General features: G+C 44.1%; 1 protein-coding gene across 1 annotated transcript in view; it reads right to left on the bottom strand.

The window, feature by feature from the left end:
* LOC145341010 (chondroitin sulfate proteoglycan 4-like) overlaps nt 1–18,098 on the bottom strand; it is a 111,095-nt gene extending 92,997 nt beyond the window's left edge. Inside the window, exon 1 of the mRNA XM_080185694.1 lies at nt 17,968–18,098. Within this exon, the coding sequence (XP_080041820.1) occupies nt 17,968–18,046 (79 nt within the window). The 5' untranslated portion in view covers nt 18,047–18,098. The remainder of the gene's footprint in view (nt 1–17,967) is intronic.
* Nucleotides 18,099–18,657: the final 559 nt, after the last annotated feature.

Here is an 18,657-nt window from a genome sequence, read left to right on the forward strand (position 1 = left end):
CCAGACTGTGACTTGAACGCACAATCTACTGGCTCAGAACTTGTAGATAAGGGTCTGGCACATTTAGGATTAATGTGGGATTGAGTACAGTACCATCCATGCAGTGATGCAGAAGAGCACGTGACCCAGACATCAGTGTGACGTTGAACAGAAATATGTGTTGACTTAAGCATGGAGAGAGCTCTTAGTTTGTATCCTTTAATGTACATGTGTCAGTAGTAGATGAGTAACATGGGCGACTGCCCAGGGTGCAGCAGTCAACAGTAAGCAAATGAGTAGAGGCTGGAGGCAGGTCTGACGAGAGCTGGGAGACAGGAGTGAAGTTGAGCTGCTACATGTGCAGTGCGGAGTGGGCTAGTTCATTCACCTAGGAGGGGAGTGCACATGGAAGATAGTGGCAGGAGGATCATCAGGCAGACCTGCAAGGCTGGTGGTAGATGCTAAATGAGTAGTCTAGTTCAAGTCGAAAAAGTTTTAGTTTAATATTTAATTACCTCAAACTTATATTCTCTACATCCAACACTTTCATATTGTGATCATTGTATAGTATTATAATTTGGATGAGTGGTTACAAAGCCATTTGAAAATGGGTATTTTAACCAAAACAGTTTGAGAACCACTAATTTATCATTAGTCTTCATGATAGACAAAAGATTTTGTTTTGCATATGAAACACAAAGCCCATCAAAACTTCAGATAAGTGAGTGGAGGTAGTTGAAAAAGGATTTTGTTCTTCTTTCGGCAAATAGATATCAGAGGCTCCAAGTCATCCAAAGTAGTTGTTGACTATTGTTTTTAATGGTATCTATTGAATTTTTCATTAAAAATAACCACATTTATCCCAGCTATCTGTATCCACCAATGATTGTGAGTTTAAAAACACACTTAAACATTGAGTTATATAGGTCAAATCATCTGCACAATTTCCAGGACATAGCTAGTAGAGTTGATGAGGGGAACCGTTGGATATAGTTTATTTGGACTTTCAGAAGACTTTCGACAAAATCACGCATAAGAATTGGTGTGCAAAATTAAAACGCACAGGATTGAGATGGATAGGAAACTGATTGGCGTTCAGGAAACAAAAAGTAAGAATAAATGGGCATTTTTCCAAATGGCAGGCAATGACTAGTGGAGTACCCCAGATATCAGTGCTGGAACTATTTACTATCCATTTATTCACTATATATCTTAATGAGTTAGATGAGGAAACTAAATGTAATATCTTCAAACTTGCAGATAACACAATGCTTCGTGGGAGGGTGAGATGGGAGGAGGATGCAGAGATCCTTCAGTGTGATTCGGACAAGTTGAATGAGTGGGCAAATGAATGGCAGATGCAGTTTTATTTGGAAAAACGTGAGGTTATTCACTTTGGTAGCAAAAAGCAGAAGTCAGATTACTATCATAAATTAGGAGAAGGGAATGTGCAACGAGACATGGGTGTCCTCATACACCAGTAACTAAAGGTAAACATACAATTGTAGTAGGCAGTAAAAAAGGCAAATGGTATGTTGATTTTCATCATGAGAGGATTCAAGAGCAGGAATGTCTTGTTGCAATTATACAGGGCCTTGATGAGGTCACACTTGGAATATTGAGAGAAGTTTTGGTTTTCTTATCTGATGTTCTTGCTCTAGACAGGGTACAGAGAAGGCTTACCAGACTGATTCCTGGATGGCGCAGTGGTTAGCACTGCTGCCTCACAGCTCCAGGGACCAGGGTTCGATTCCCGGTTTGGGTGACTGTCAGTGTGGAGTTTTTAATGGTATCTCTCTGTATCTGCGTGGCTTTCCTCCAGGTGATCTGGTTACCTCTCACAGTCCAAAGATGTGCAGTTTAGGTTGATTGGCCATGCTAAATTGCCCATAGCGTCCTGGGAAGTGTAGGTTAGAGGGATTAGCAGGGTAAATGTGTGGAGTTGTGGGGATAGGGCCTGGGGTGGAATTGTTGTCGGTGCAGATGATGGGCCAAATGGCCTCCTTCTGCACTGTAGGGTTTCTGTGATCTCTAAGCACTTGAGGCAAAGTGGATCAAAGGATATGGGTGAGGGGACAGTGAGATCAGGTTATTGAGTTGGATGATCAGCACAATCATACTGAATGACACCAAATAATGAGTCACATAAATTTTAGTTAGTAAAATGTACCTTTTGTTTGTTTTCAGATGGCCATTTTCAAGAGTAGATGTGAAATCAGAATTCCATCTAATCCACTGGTTTCCCACCCAGCGAGTTAGATTAAAATTACCACCAATGTGTTTAGCAGCTGTTTGGCAGGTTTAAAATCTGGCTTTGATTTATCGCTACAGAAGTACACAACACCAACTAATTGTTGGTTTCCACAGATAATCTACTCCAAGAATGCCTCTTAAATGATCCTTAGATTAAACGGGCATGAACAAAAGGCGTAATTTCTTCCGTTAACTACGGGGGAGTCTTTGAATGATTAAGTATAACATAGCACAGCTGCTTGCTTCACATAGCAGTTATCACTTTTAATAACATAGAGGCAGTTTGGGTTTGGCTTCGCGTTTTCTTCCTCCCTAGCTCCTTTCATGTCTATGGCATTATATAACACTTCTTCACGGCACAAATGCAAATTTTAACATTTATTTTAGCATTGCTGCAACACTATAGTTGTAAAAATTTAGAAATCAGGACTCAGCCAGATTCTGGAGGTAAATGATGTGGAAATTCCTTCGGGGTAAAATGCAGCTCCAAAGAGGTGTCAGCCTGGGTTTAATGGAGTGCTTACACGGCTCCATGAGCATCTTGGACACTTTCTAAATCTGTCAGAAATTATGCTAAAAGTGCAATAACATTCTCTCTACTTTCATCACATCATTTATGACATGACTTCACTTACCTGAGCCCTAAATTCTTGATTTGTCTCCCTAAACTTGACTCTCCATATTTCTCTTTCCTCCTTCAAAGACCTTTCTTAAAAACCTACGTGTGTAACCAAACTTTTAATTGTCTCTTCTGATATCTCGTCCTCTGGCTCAGTCAATGCTTGTCTGATTATACACCCCGTGTGGGATGTTTTCCAACTTTGAAGGTGGAGTTTAAATGCTTCTTGCTGTTGGTGGAATTAATTCTCATCTTCAACAACATTATGAGCCTTCCTTTAAGAATATTATAGGAAATTATAGGCCGGTGAGTTTGACATCGGTGGTAGGGAAATTAATGGAAAAAGTACTTAGGGGTAGGATGTATGAGCATTTGGAGCGTTGCGGTCTGATTGGGGATACGCAACATGGCTTTGTTAGAGGGAGGTCTTGCCTTACGAATCTGGTGGAATTCTTTGAGGAGGTGACAAAAACGGTTGACGATGGGAGAGCCGTTGATGTCATCTATATAGATTTCAGTAAGGCGTTTGACAAAGTCCCTTATGGTAGGCTGGTAGAAAAGGTTAAGGCGCATGGGATACGAGGTCAGGTAGCTAGGTGGATTGAGAACTGGCTGGGTAATAGGAGACAGAGGGTAGTAGTGGAGGGGACTTTGTCCGGCTGGAGGCCAGTGACCAGTGGTGTGCCGCAGGGCTCAGTACTGGGACCTCTCCTCTTTGTAGTCTACATAAATGACTTGGAAGAGAGCGTAGGTGGTGTGATCAGCAAGTTTGCTGATGACACCAAGATGGCAGGGTTGGCGGGTACCGAAGTGGATTGTGAGGTGATACAACAGGATATAGATAGGTTGGTGCAGTGGGCAGATAGGTGGCAGATGGAATTTAATCCTGACAAATGCATTTTGGAAGGAATAATGCAGAGAGGAGCTATGTGATTAAAGGTAGACAAATTAGGAGTATAGAAACACAGAGGGACCTGGGAGTGCAGGTTCACAAATCCATGAAGGTTGCAACACAAGTGGAGAATGTTGTCAGGAAGGCTTATGGAATGCTAGCCTTTATAGGAAGGGGTATAGAGTACAGGAGTTGCTGTCTAATGCTTCAGTTGTACAGAACGTTGGTTAGACCGCATTTGGAGTACTGCGTCCAGTTCTGGTCACCTTACTACCGGACGGACGTGGAGGCTCTGGAAAGGGTGCAGAGGAGGTTTACCAGGATGTTGCCTGGCATGGAGGGGCTGGGGTACGAGGAAAGGTTGGAGAAACTGGGACTGTTCTCCTTGGAAAGACGGAGATTGAGGGGGGACATGATAGAGGTATATAAGATACTGAAGGGAATAGACAGAGTCAATAGTGAGAGACTGCTCCCTAGATTGGTTACAAATACAAGAGGACATGATTTAAGGGTGAGGGGGGAGAGATATAATTTGGATATGAGAGGAAGGTTCTTTACGCAGAGAATTGTGGGGGTATGGAACGCGCTACCGAGTAGGGTGGTGGAGGCGGGAACATTGGACTCATTTAAGGTTCAGTTAGATAGGCACGAGTGAAACGAGGATGGAGGGTTATGGTAGGGGTATTAAATAAGGGTTAGAACCTCGGGAGAGACCGGAAAGGCAGGCTTGTGATTAACGTTTTTGTCTTTTATTCCGCAGGTGGAGGTCCACCTCGTTGTCAAACAAGGGGCATGCACACGGTGGGTCGTGCGTGGGCTACTCTTGGAGATTCCAGGAGTGGCCTAGTACTTCGTGTCGGTGTGTGTGCTTGATCCTGGACCGGTAGATGGGCGCCGCAACAGCTCAGTGACTAGCACTGCTAGCTGTGCAGATACATGGATTTGGGCCTGTGTCTGTGGGAGTTTGTGCATTCTCCCTGTGGATGCGTGGGTTTCCTCCGGGCGCTCCGGTTTCCTCCCACACCCCAAAGATGTGCTCTTAGGCTGATTGGTTTTACCAAATTGACACTATGCCCCCCTGAATCTGGCTAAGTCAGGGGTTCTATTCGTAGACACGCAGGGTAGAATAGGTGTAGGGTGATGCGGCGGCGCGGGCTTGTTGGGCCGAAGGGCCTGTTTCCCGTGCTGGGTTGTTCTTTGTTTTAATATCCTAGGGGTTTTAGTTTGTAATAAAATCAGGCTAGACGGTTCTACAGGAGAAAAAATTCTATGGCAGTATAACTTTTTAAATCCTCCAATAAAATCACTGGTGCATCTTAAACAAACTAAGACAGTGATGGCTGTCAATGGTTGGGGGTCATGATGTGGGTATGCCGGCGTTGGACTGGCGTAAACACAGTAAAAAGTCTGACAACACCAGGTTTTAGTCCAACTTATTTATTTGATAATATACTCACAAGCTTTCGGGGTTAGCCCCTTCGTCAGGTGAATGGAGTGTTCTGGCCTCAGACAGAGCATATAAAGCACAGACAGTTTAGAGATTACTGATTAAAATGCGAATCCTTACACCTAACCTGCTGTTCAAGACCTGAAGTGGCTGATAATGTGAGTGGAAGGAGCACTGATCACAGTTTAAAGAGATGTGTATTGTCTCCAGACAGTACAGTGAGTGAGGTTTTGCAAACCCAGGCAAGTCACGGGGGTTACAGATAGTGCGACATGAACCCAAGATCCCTGTTGAGACCGTCCTCATGTGTGTGGAACTTGGCCATCAGTCGCTGTTCAGCGACTCTGCACTGTCATGTGCCGTGAAGGCCACCTTGGAGAATGCTTACCCGAAGGTCAGAGGCTGAATGCCCGTGACCACTGAAGTGTTCGCCAACAGGAAGGGAACAGTCTTGCCTGGTGATTGTCGAGCGATGTTCATTCATCCGTTGTCGTAGCGTCTGCATGGTTTCCCACAGTCCAAAGATGCGCAGATTAGGTGGATTGGCCATGATAAAGTGTCCCAAGGTATGCAGGTTAGATGTATTGTAAGTTTTTGGGCTACAGGGATAGGGTGGGGAAAAGGACCTGGGTAAGAAAGTCTGTCAAAGGCGGCCTTCACGACACATGACAGTGCAGAGTCGCTGAACAGAGACTGATAGCCAAGTTCCGCACACATGAGGACGGTCTCAACAGGGATCTTGGGTTCATGTCGCACTATCTGTAACCCCCGTGACTTGCCTGGGTTTGCAAAACCTCACTTACTGTACTGTCTGGAGACAATACACATCTCTTTAAACTGTGATCAGTGCTCCTTCCACTCACATTATCAGCCACTTCAGGTCTTGAACAGCAGGTTAGGTGTAAGGATTCGCATTCTAATCAGTAATCTCTAAACTGTCTGTGCTTTATATGCTCTGTCTGAGGCCAGAACTCTCCATTCACCTGACGAAGGGACTAACCCCGAAAGCTTGTGAGTATATTATCAAATAAATAGGTTGGACTAAAACCTGGTGTTGTCAGACTTTTTACAATGGTTGGGGGGGCAGACTGACACCAGACAGCTACTCTGCTCACACAGTCAAGATTCATGGTGTTGAGAAGTCATAAGGCAGGTCACACCAAGGGAATAGTGGAATTGTTAGACCGGCATCAGCCTGCTGCACTATCAAGGAGACCAATAGTACCACTTGACTATTTAATTCTCTCCTTAGAAATTTTCAGGTCTGTGATTATCTAGTCATTCATCTCATGGCCATGTGGATCTTGCTGTGTCCAAGATAACTACTGCACAACAAACAATATGTTTTATTATGTTAAAGATGCAATATAGATGAGGAGCATACCAGCCGTGATTGAATGGTGGAGTGGACTCAATGGGCTGAATGGCCTAATTCTGCTCCTATATCTTATGAATAGGTTGTTGTTGTTATCTACGACAAAATCTCATCCAAGACAGTCACCTCCAGTCTTGGCCCTTCCAAATGACCTCCAATTCTCTGCCCTTTATAAATTTTAATTAATCTAAAACTCTGATATCAGGCTACTGTTCTTCCAATTTTCCTCATCACTTGGACCTCTGGCTCTGGAGATCAGTCTTCCATATCTTGCACAAGGGTGGCACAGTGGTTAGCACTGCTGCTTCACAGTGCCAGGGACCCAAGTTCAATTGCAGCCTTGGATCACCATGTGGAGTTTGCAAGCTCTTCCCGTGCCTACGTGGGTTCCTCCCATTCTGCAGTCCATGTACTGTGGGTTGAGCCACAATGCCATTAGAGAGAGAACCCCAGGATTTTGACCCAGTGATTGCGAAGGAATGACGATTTATTTCCAAATCAGGATGGTGAATGACTTGGAAGGGAACTTGCAGGTGATGGTGTTCCCGTGTATCTGCTGCTCTTGTCCTTTTAGATGGAAGTGGTTGTGAATTTAGAAGGTACTGTCTAAGGATCTTTGGTGAATTGCTGAACTACATCTTGTAGATAATGCACACTGCTGCTACTGAGTGTCAGTGGAGGAGGAAGTGGATGTGGTGCCAATCAAGCAGGCTGCTTTGTCCTAGATAGTGTCAAGCTATTCAGATACCAACCTGCACCAAGGCCCACACATTCATCATTTCTAACCTTGCTGAAGTACACTGCCTCCCATCAAGGCTTCATCCATTATCATCTCTATAGCCTTGCAGCCCTACAAGCACAAATTCTTGTTTTCCCTGACTCTAGCCGCTTGTGCATTCCCCTTTGGCATATCATTTGCTGGCATTATCACCACCACAGAAGTTACATACTCTTCCCAAAATTTCTCCTTAAAAACCCTTTAACAAACTTTTTGTTCACCCCCTCCAAATATCTCGTTTTGACCAATGTCGATTTTTGCCCAATTATATCTCAGAAAAATCACCTAAGGAACTTCGATGTAAAAGGCTTTATACAAATACAAGTTGTTGTGACTATTGTTATTGTATGCATCCACAGCTCTCTATCTTCTCCATCTTGTAAATGATTTGGATCCAATGTACCTCAAGTCTGCCAGATTTCTATCACCATCAACAAGGATTGGTACCTTAATGTATAGCCCGTATGTGGTAGATTAATCTAAACATTACTAGATTATGTCTAGACATAATACTTAATATTCCAACATAATTACCTACTTGACCGAAAAAAATCAAAGAGAAAACTACACGGCAGCTTAAACCATTTTTCTTACTGGAATGTAAACAACTTGCAACATGTTTAGGCAAGTTTGTAGACTATAAAGTAAGAAGCAATAAAGCGCAGTTTTATTTGAAATCTGTAATTAGGTAGACAGGACTGTTAAGAGCAGAAGAACACAAGGGCTAAGTGCAGGAATAGGCCATTTGACGCCCTGAGCCTACACTGCCATTCGATGAGATCATGCCCAATCTGATGGTAGCCTCAATTCCACTTTCATGTTTACAACCTCCCCACAACCCTTGACTCTTTTGTTGATTAAAAATCTAACTAACACAGCCTTAAATATATTCAATGACACTGCCTTCAATACACTGGCGAAGCAAATCCCACAGACTAATGACCCCCAGAGAGCAAAAATAGGTGAACTTTTGTTCGTGCAGCCTTTCTGCATGAAAGCCAAATCATTTCAAGAAAAAATAATGCGCTTTAGTATGGAGGTGATCAACATCACAATCACATACATGATAGTTTATAAATTACAGTTTAGTCTCTGCTTTCTCTGACCCAATGTTCCACTGATTTAGTCGTTCAAAATTGAAAGCTACTACACATGTTAGGAGTTGGACAAAAATACAAGAAAAAAAAGAGCTAAACTACTAAGCTGTAAGTACCTTACAGAGATGTTGAAGGATGAAACCATGATGAGAGGCAGTGTACTTCAGCAAAGTTAGAAATGATGAACGTGTGGGCCTTGGTGCGGGTTGACATCTGAAGCAGAGTTTTAAATTAATTAAAATTTGTATTTGGTGTCACTAGTAGTTTTTAGAAAGAAGTGATGTACAGATTGAGGAAATCAGAACCAATTTAAAAGACACTGAAGAGGACAAATCTGGGACCAATACTAACAAAGGTCAAGTAGAAACACCTCAACTCATCCATATTAATCTAATCTCTTCTCTATTCTGTATAAACCTACTTTTTCGTTATCTGGATTTAAAGATATTTTACAAAATAGGCTACAAGTCACAGCTCTATTTTCTTGCATTTTTGTTCAGCTCTTTTACATCTGTAGTATCTTTCAGGTTTGAACAGCCAAATAAGTAGAATATTGGGTCAGAGAAAACAGAGACTAAACTGTAAGTATCCTGGTCAGATCACATCTCACATATTGTGTCCAGTCCTGTTGAGCTTGCCGAGACAGAAGTGAAAGTCTTGGTGCACATTTCAGTGGAGATACATACAAACAGTGCAGCAGGAGGCCATTTGGCACATTAAACCTGCACTGACAACAATCTCACTCAGGCACTATTCCCGTAATCTCACGTGTTTACCCTGCAGGTCCTCCTGACACTAAAGGGGCAATTCTGAATAGCCAATCAACATAACCTGCACATATTTGGAGTGTGGGAGGAAACCGACACAGACACGGGGAAGAGCTTGCAAACGCCACACGGTGACCCAAGGCTGGAATCGAACCTGGGTCCCTGGCACTGTGAGGCAGCAGTGCTAACCACTGTGCCACTCTTGTGCAAGATATGCAAGACTGATCTTCAAAGCCAGAGGTCTGAGTGATGAGGAAAATTGGAAGAACGTCAGCCTGAAAAAGCTTCTGGGAAATGATCTTAGATTAATGACTTTAAATATAAATCCGAGGTATCACTAAATTAAATAAGTGCAGTTCAGGGAACATTAATCCAAAATTTGCTTTTTATGGTTTGAAATGTGTAGGAATTGTTCTTAAAAAGTAATCAACATATTGAATAGATTTCTAGAAACTGGGGAGACAAACACTGGATTATTTCAGATTTGGAAGCTAAAACTGGAGAACTTTACGAACATTTTGGGTTAACGAATTGTCTTCTTCACCTGCAACTACCTTATCTACACTTAAAGAAGGGTGGTTGAAAGTCTTTTGAAGGATACTATCTGACTTTATAATTAAATATTAGCAAAGGTATTAAAATACTCCATAGAACTCTATATGCTTGTACTATTGGAATAATGGCATCTGAGGAACGGTAATTTTAAGTTGAGTAATGTTCTTTGAAATTTTATGCTACATTTGTATTACAGCACTGCTGTGGGCAGTGCACCTCCTTCAGGGGGAATATTACAATGTTTACTGTTGTCTTCCTGACAGTTGTATTTGTGTTGCCACCAAGTAACCTACCAACAATTTTGGAATTAATTTATTTAGCTTTTTGGGAAAAAATGTTAACAAAAGCTTTCCATGTGGGCAGCATGGTGGCACAGTTGTTATAGCCTCACAGCGTCAGGGATGCAGGCTCAATTCCAGCCTCGTTGACGGTCTGTGTGGAGTTTCACCCCATGTCTGCGTGGGTTTCCTCCGGTTTTCTGCCACAGTCTAAAACACATGCTGGTTAGGTGCACTGACCATGCTAAATTCTCCCTCAGTGTACCAGAACAGGCACAGAAGTGGGTTTCCTCCAGATGTTCTGGTTTCCTCACACAGTCCAAAGATGTGCAGGCTAGGTTGATTGGCCATGCTGAATTGATCCTTAGTGAGAGGAGGATTAGGGGTAAACACATGGGGGTACAAGGATAGGGCCTGACTGGGTCTGTTGTTGATGCAGGCTCAATGGGCCGAATGGCCTCCTTCTTCATTGTAAGGATTCTATGATTCTAAGTTCCAATTTAAAAAGAACTGGTAACTGCTTTTGTTTCATGTTTAAGTACTTGTTAGCTATTCTAATCATCTCTTTTTCTCTGACACTGCATCCAATAGATTTATTCTCTTTCTTCTAATACCCTGTTAGGTGTCTTCCTCCAAAAAGGAGATACTATAAAAATGCCAGGTTTTGTTACAAAAGGACACACATTTTGAAACAAGAATGGATGTTCACTTCAAACACTGCCACTACTACTCTTTTGTATAAGAAACATAAGAACATAAGAAATAGGAGCAGGAGTAGGCCATCTAGCCCTTCGAGCCTGCCCCGCCATTCAATAAGATCATGGCTGATCTGTCGTGGCTCAGTTCCACATTCCCGCCCTCTCCCCATACCCTTAATCCCCTTGCCTATCAAAAATCTATCAACCCGCGTCTTAAAAATATTGAGCGAGGCAGCCTCCACCACTTCGACGGGCAGAGAATTCCAGAGATTCACCACCCTTTGAGTGAAGAAGTTCCTCCTCAACTCTGTTCTAAACCGCCCCCCCTTTATCTTGAGGCTGTGCCCCCTAGTCCTACTGTCCTTTCTGAGCGGGAAGAGCCTCTCCACCTCTATCCTATCCATCCCATTCAACATCTTATACGTCTCAATGAGATCTCCCCTCATTCTTCTAAACTCTAACGAGTACAAGCCTAGTTTATTCAGCCTCTCCTCATAGTTCAACCCCCTCAAGTCCGGAATCAGCCTAGTAAACCTCCTCTGCGCTCCCTCCAAGGCCAAAATATCCTTGCGTAAGTGCGGCGACCAAAACTGCACACAGTACTCCAGCTGAGGCCTCACCAATGCCCTATACGGCTGCAGCAAGACCTCCTTACTTTTATATTCAATCCCCCTCGCTATGAAGGCCAGCATCCCATTTGCCTTCCTGACCACCTGCTGCACCTGCAGGCTGGGTTTTTGCGACTCATGCACAAGGACCCCGAGGTCCGTCTGCACCGTCGCATGCTGCAGTTTTTCGCCACGTACGTAATAGTCCTTCCTACCATTATTCCTACCAAAGTGGACAACCTCACATTTGCCAACATTAAATTCCATTTGCCAGTTCCTGGCCCGTTTGCCCAGCCTATCTAGATCCTTCTGCAGACTCTCCACACCCTCTGCACAATTTGCCGTTCCACCAATCTTGGTGTCATCAGCAAATTTCGACACCATACACTCGGTTCCTTCCTCAAGATCATCTATGTAAATGGTGAATAGCTGAGGCCCCAGCACCGACCCCTGGGGCACTCCACTAGTCACCAACCGCCAATCCGAATAGCACCCATTGACCCCCACTCTCTGCCTCCTATTTGACAGCCAATCCTCTATCCACGCTAACACCCTACCCCCAACTCCATGCCCCCTGACCTTCTGCAATAACCTCTTGTGAGGCACCTTGTCAAATGCATTCTGAAAATCAAGAAAGACCACATCCACCGGCTCTCCTCTATCCACCGCCCTAGACACATCCTCATAGAACTCCAATAAATTTGTCAGACACAACTTCCCCTTAACGAAACCGTGCTGCGTCTGCTCTACCAAACAATTCTCCTCAAGATGCCTCGCTATTTTCTCCTTGATCATGGATTCTAATATTTTTCCTACAACAGACGTTAAACTAACTGGCCTATAATTCCCCGCCTTTTGCCTGCCACCCTTCTTAAACAACCCTTCTTAAACAAATTATAAATGTTAATCAGTCAAATAATTCAAGACGTTATGTCAACAGAGATCAGAACAGTGGTCTTTATTTTAAATTCATTCGTGGGACATGGGTGTCGCTGGCCGGCCAGCATTTATTGCCCATCCTTAGTTGCTCTTGAGAAGGTGGTGGGGAGCTGACTTCTTGAAATTGCTGCAGTCCATGTACTGTGGGTTCAGCCACAATGCCATTAGGGAGGGAACCCCGGGATTTTGACCCAGTGATTGCGAAGGAATGGCGATTTATTTCCAAATCAGGGTGGTGAATGACTTGGAGGGAAACTTGCAGGTGATGGTGTTCCCATATATCTGCTGCTCTTGTCCTTCTAGAGGGAAGTGGTTGTGAATTTAGAAGGTACTGTCTAAGGATCTTTGGTGAATTGCTGCACTGTATCTTGTAGGTAATGCACACTGCTGCTATTAAGCATCAGTGGAGGAGAGGGTGGATGTTTGTGGATGTGGTACCCATCAAGCAGGCTGCTTTGTCCTGGATAGTGTCAAGCTTCTTGAGTGTTGTTGGAGCTACACCCATTCATGCAAGTGAGAAGTATTCCATCACACTCCTGTCTTGTGCCTTGTAGATGGTGGATAGACTTTGGGGAGTCAGGAAGTGAGTTACTCACCCCAGTATTCCTAGCCTCCGACCTGCTCTCATAGTCACTGTATTTCTGTGGTGAGCCCAGTTGAGTTTCTGGTCAATGGTAACCCCAAGGATGTTGACAGTGGGGGATTCAGTGATGGTAACACCATTGAATGTCAAGGGATGGTGACTAGAGTGTCTCTTATTGGTGATGGTCATTGCCTGGCATTTGTGTGGCATGAACGTTACTTGTCACTTGTCAGCCCAAACCTGGATATTGTCCAGATCTTGTTGCATTTGAACAGGGGCTGCTTCAGTATCTAAAAGTCATGAATGGTGCTGAACAGAGATGTCCTGGAGCTGAGAAGACTGACCCTCCACAACCACCACCATCCTCCTATGTACCAGATACAACTCCAGCCAGCAGAGTGTTTTCCCCTAATACCCATTGATTCCAGTTTTGCGAGGGCTCTTTGATGTCAAGGGCTGTCACTCCCACCTCACCACTGGAATTGAGCTCTTTTGTCCATGTTTAAACCAAGACTGTAATGAGGTCAGGAGCTGAGTGACCCTGGCAAATCCCAAACTGGGCGTCACTGAGCAGGTTATTGCTGAGCAGGTGCTGCTTGATAGCAATGTTGATGACCCCTTCCATCACTTTAATGATGATCAAGAGTAGACTGATTGGGCAGTAATTGGCTGGGTTGGATTTATCTTGCTTTTTGTGTACAGACATACCTGAGCAATTTTCCACATTGTTGGATAGATGCCAGTGTTGTAACTGTACTGGAAGAGCTTGGATAGGGGAGCGGCAAGTTATGGAGCACAAGTCTTCAGTACTATTGCCAGAGTATTATCAGGACCTATTGCCTTTGCAGTAGCCAGTGCCTCCAATCGTTTCTTGATATCATGTAGAGTGAATTGAGTTGGCTGGAGACTTGCTGGGGACCACTGGAGGAGGCTGAGATGGATCATCTACTCGACACTTCTGGCTGAAGATTGCTGTGAATACTTCAGCCTTATCTTTTGCATTGATCTACTAGGCTCCAGAGGGGATGTTGCTAGACTAATAATCCAGCAACCCAGACATAAATTAAATCCGACTGCCGGAACTGGGGAATTTAAATATAATGCAAAGTCTGGAATAAGAAGCTAGTGGTATCAGTTACGATGATTACGAAAGTACAAGCTTATTGTACAAACCCATTTTGTCCACAAACACTTTATGGGAAAGACAAAAAATCTGCAGCTCTTACTCAGCCAACATGTTACTCCAGACCTACAGTAACATCATGAAGTTCAACTGTTCAAGTCATTCAATTGTAACAAACTGCTACAAAAATGTTAAGTAAGACTCAAACTGGACAAACCATCTGGCGTTAACCCAGCAAACGCCAAAGGCACACCCTGCTCAGTGGACCCTGCAAAGTCCTCCTCACTAACTTGGGTCAACATGAGGAGAGCTGTCTCACAGATTAGTCAAGCAACAAACAGCTTGGCAAAGTCATGCTCATTGGAGCATACCTTACAGCCAATGTCCTAACTCATCCAACATAATCCCTGCACACATATTGTTCCACCAGCAAGACAGACCCACCCGAGGTGACAACACAGGGGGGCATTACTAAATGGGTCTGCATCATTGATTCCAGACCCTATGAAGTTTCATGGCATCAGGTCAATTGTGGGCACGGGTCCTGCTGATTATCAGTAAACTCCCCCTTGGTTGATGAATCAGTGTCCCTCCCATATTCAATACCAAGCATTGAGGTAGCTGGGGCACAGTCTCTACTCGATAGGGACTTCACTATCCATCACAAAGAATTGCTAAGTAACCACTCCCCACGCGCACCCCCCCCCCACCCCCCCCCCCCCAACCGCCCCCCCCCAACCGCCCCCCCCGCCCCCCCCAACCCCCCCCCGCCCCCCCAACCGCCCCCCCCAACCCCCCCCGCCCCCCCAACCCCCCCCGCCCCCCCAACCGCCCCCCCCGCCCCCCCCAACCCGCCCCCCCCAACCCCCCCCCCGCCCCCCCAACCGCCCCCCCCCGCCCCCCCCAACCCGCCCCCCCCAACCCCCCCCCCCGCCCCCCCAACCGCCCCCCCCCCGCCCCCCCAACCGCCCCCCCGCCCCCCCAACCCCCAACCAAGTTTTGAAGCTCATATCAGCCAAAATGGACAGCAGGTGGTGACAGAACCAAGAGTGGACAATGTATCTGAACATGCCTATGCCCATCTAACACTCAGACCTTTCTGTCCATGACAGTTAGTAGCAGTGACCACCACACAGTCCTTCTGGGGATAAAGTCCCATCTTCACACTGAGGACACTTTCCACTATGTTGTGTGATTCTACTACAATGTTAAATTAGATTCATATCAAATCTAGTAGCTCAAAACCAGGCATTCATGAGCCACTGTAGACCATCAGCTACAGCAGAATTGCACTCCACAATAATCTGTAATCTTATGGCCTGGCATATTGCTGACGGCCATTATTAAAATAAGGGAACAATGAAAAATATAGAAAAGCACGACAGAAGCAGCATCAGGCATACCAAAAAACAAGATGCCAACACGGTGAAGCTACAATGTAGGACTACATACATACTAAATAGAAGTAGCATGTATAGTTTACAAAAGAGGCAGAATATACTTAATTGTTACTAAAAAAAGTGTCAAAGATTTTCATCTTACACTTATCAGGGCACAATGCAAGAAAACAACAATTCGTACTGCATGAGAAGAGAATGCTGACTGGTTGGCAAGTGGACTCTGATTTGGTAGAGGTGTTGCCAAGAAGAATGCACTGATAGATGATGACTGCCAATAGCATAGTCTTACTAACACTGTCATGGACAGATGCATCTATAGCAGGTGGGTTGGTTAGTATGTTTTTCCTTTGTGTTGGTCCTTTCACTACCTGCTGAAGACCAAATCTAGTAGTTATGTCTTTTAGGACAGCTCTGAAGAACATTGGCTCTATTCTCTCTCCAGAAATGCTGCCAGGCCTGTTGAGATTTTCCAGCATTTTCTGTTTCTGTTTCAAATTCCAGCATCCGCCTTTATGTCTTTTAGGATCCTGTCAGCTAAGTCTGAGGTAGTACTACTGAGCCAATCTTACTGATGGATCTTGATGTCCTCCACTCAGAGTACATTGTCACCCTTAGTGGTTCCTCCAAATGGCATTCAAAATGGATTCTGGTTTATTAGCTGAAGGGGGAAAGTACATGGTAATCTGTAGGAGGTTTCCTTGCCCATATTTTACCTGGGTGCCATGAGACTTCACAGGGTCCATAGTTGAAGTTGAGGCCTTCCAGGGCAATTCCCTCCCAACTGAACACCACTGTACCACCATCTCAGGTAGGTACAGGCTGCTGGTGAGACAGGACATATATAAGAATGGTGACGATGGTGTCTGGAACATTATCTGCAAGTTTACTGTCAAAGGTGCCATATTTCCAATGAGTTAAAATGAGATCACATCTGTTGTAAAAGATCCCATGAGAAAGAAGAGCAGGGGAATTCTCCTTGGTGTACTAGCAAATATTTATCCCTCAATCGACAACTTAAGAATAGATTATCTGGTAATTATCACACTGTGTGTGCAGGACGTGACTGTGGAAATTGGCTGCTATGATTCAGTGCTGCAATATTGATTACACTTCAAGAAGTACTTAATTAGCTATAAAGAACGTGGGGACACCCAGAGATGTGAATAGGGTGAAATAAAAATGATGTTCTTCTTGTATGCTTTTTTTAAACCTGGTGGGATTGGCCTCACAGCTTTCTGTTTAAAATTCCGATTACCAGACTTGTACGCATCTATTTTTTAAAAAACCCCTAGTGTTTGCAGCTATCCCAGATGGCCCCTGTCAAGTGCCATAGACTGCCTGATGCAACAGGTAGAAGGTTTGTTAATTACCCAGACAAGCGAATGTACTGCTTATTGATTTGCCTTGGGGAAACTATTTCAAAGCCAGCTCGAACCATTTTAATCATCTTCTGTCTCGCTGCATTTCACTCCCTCGCCTACCCCACCCCATCAAAAAAACACTTGTGCAAAAGTATTCTGCATTGGAACAATATATAAATGCCAATATCCTCCCTCCAAAATGTTGTCCCAAAAAAATCCCAATATCAAGAATTTAAGTCACTAAGATATTGAAAATTTCTTCTCCAACGTTTTCAAAGATTAGCTCAAGCTAGTGGGTCAAGCACCTCCTTCAATGCCATTTAAGGAATTCCAACATTTTGCAATAGATTTGATTAGTGACAAGTTATAGAAGGCCGTCAAGATCAGAATCAGCAATGGCAATCCAATCCAGTGAGCCATGGAAGGCTGGAAAGACGGCAAATTACTCTGAATGCTAAATTTCATTTGACAAGTATGTTATTTGTCATCTTGTATGTTTGGAAGAAGTAGATCACAATGAAATGCACCACAATGCACATTATAAAAACAGAATTGTGTTCTTTCATTACTCTACAGAATCCTCAATATCATGAAGAAATAGTTTAAGAAAGAAGGAATCACAGCAGAAAACAACACTGGACTGACAGCTGCTGAAATTACAGCTAACTGTAGGGCAAGTGCCATAAACTGAGTTTGAATGACTCACTTACTTGAGTCGAACTCATATCTTATCAATTGACACAGACACCTAAGCACATACACACACCTGCATTAAAAATCTAGTATTAAAAAATCCTTGTTCATTTTTAATTAAACTGATCTAGACTTAAAAGAAACAGGAAATGGGCCATATATTTATGAACATGTTGTGCATTCCTCACTATGTTTTCTAGAGTTTTAAAACATTAAGTACAGATAAATGCCACTTAAGTCAATACTTTAACCCCATGCTGTCCATATCCTTTTAAGGTAATGGTTGATAACAATGATGATGGGTCGATTTGTTAACCTTCAGGACAAAAGAATCTGTCAACAATATGGAAACTACAACTCAATTGGAAGGCCAGCAAGCAGGTTTAGGGAACAGAAATGTGCCACAGCAGACATTAATTCATTTGGTGGAAAGCTTTGCTTTCTGGTCTGGGACCAAGCCTGCATTATTCTCTGTGGAGAACTACTGCTTGACTTTACAGTAGAAAAGCTGCATGTACTTACCTCCATAGGCAAGTCCAACCGCAGACACACATATTCCCAAGGAGAAAAGGACGCTTCCTAACTTCCCGGAGAAGCCCATGCTTGATCGCTGAGTTGCTTCCGACTTGCTGTGTTACATTTTTTTGATCAAAAGTTTGTGTCAATCACAGCACTGACTCTGCGCTCGCCCCGTACCTGCTCCGTCTCCACCGACGCACGGCGTCAAAGCGCGTCCCGCCTGGCTGGCTGGCCCAGCAGCACCGCCCCTCATCAGCTGTGGCTGTCTGTCTTAGAGCTGCCCCCTGCTCCAATAGCCACACCAGCCAGGAACAGGGCTACACGCAGTCACTTCTCCAGGCTGATGACTCTTTAACCTGGTCACCTACATCTGGGAGGAGTGGAAGTGAGGAGCTGCAAAAGATAAATCAAGGGGACAAATGAGGGGGTTTGGACAGGGATGGGCTGCCCGCCCCTCCCCTCCTTGGAACTCTGGTGCACACTTTGCAAATTGATGCTTAAACATCAAAGAAACAGTCATAACCACAAAGGAGTATTTCTAAATACATTCTTTGAAAAAGTGGTAATTGGGAGCACACAGTTCAGAAAACCACATAGAACACGATTTTAATTTTACATTATATTTCTCACAAAGCACTTTACAGCCAGGGATGCAATTTTGGAGGGTAGCAATTCATAGAATCATAGAATCCC

Source organism: Carcharhinus amblyrhynchos, chromosome 1 (genome assembly GCF_965287045.1).
Source record: "Carcharhinus amblyrhynchos chromosome 1, sCarAmb.v2.hapA, whole genome shotgun sequence".
Lineage (NCBI taxonomy): Eukaryota > Metazoa > Chordata > Chondrichthyes > Carcharhiniformes > Carcharhinidae > Carcharhinus > Carcharhinus amblyrhynchos.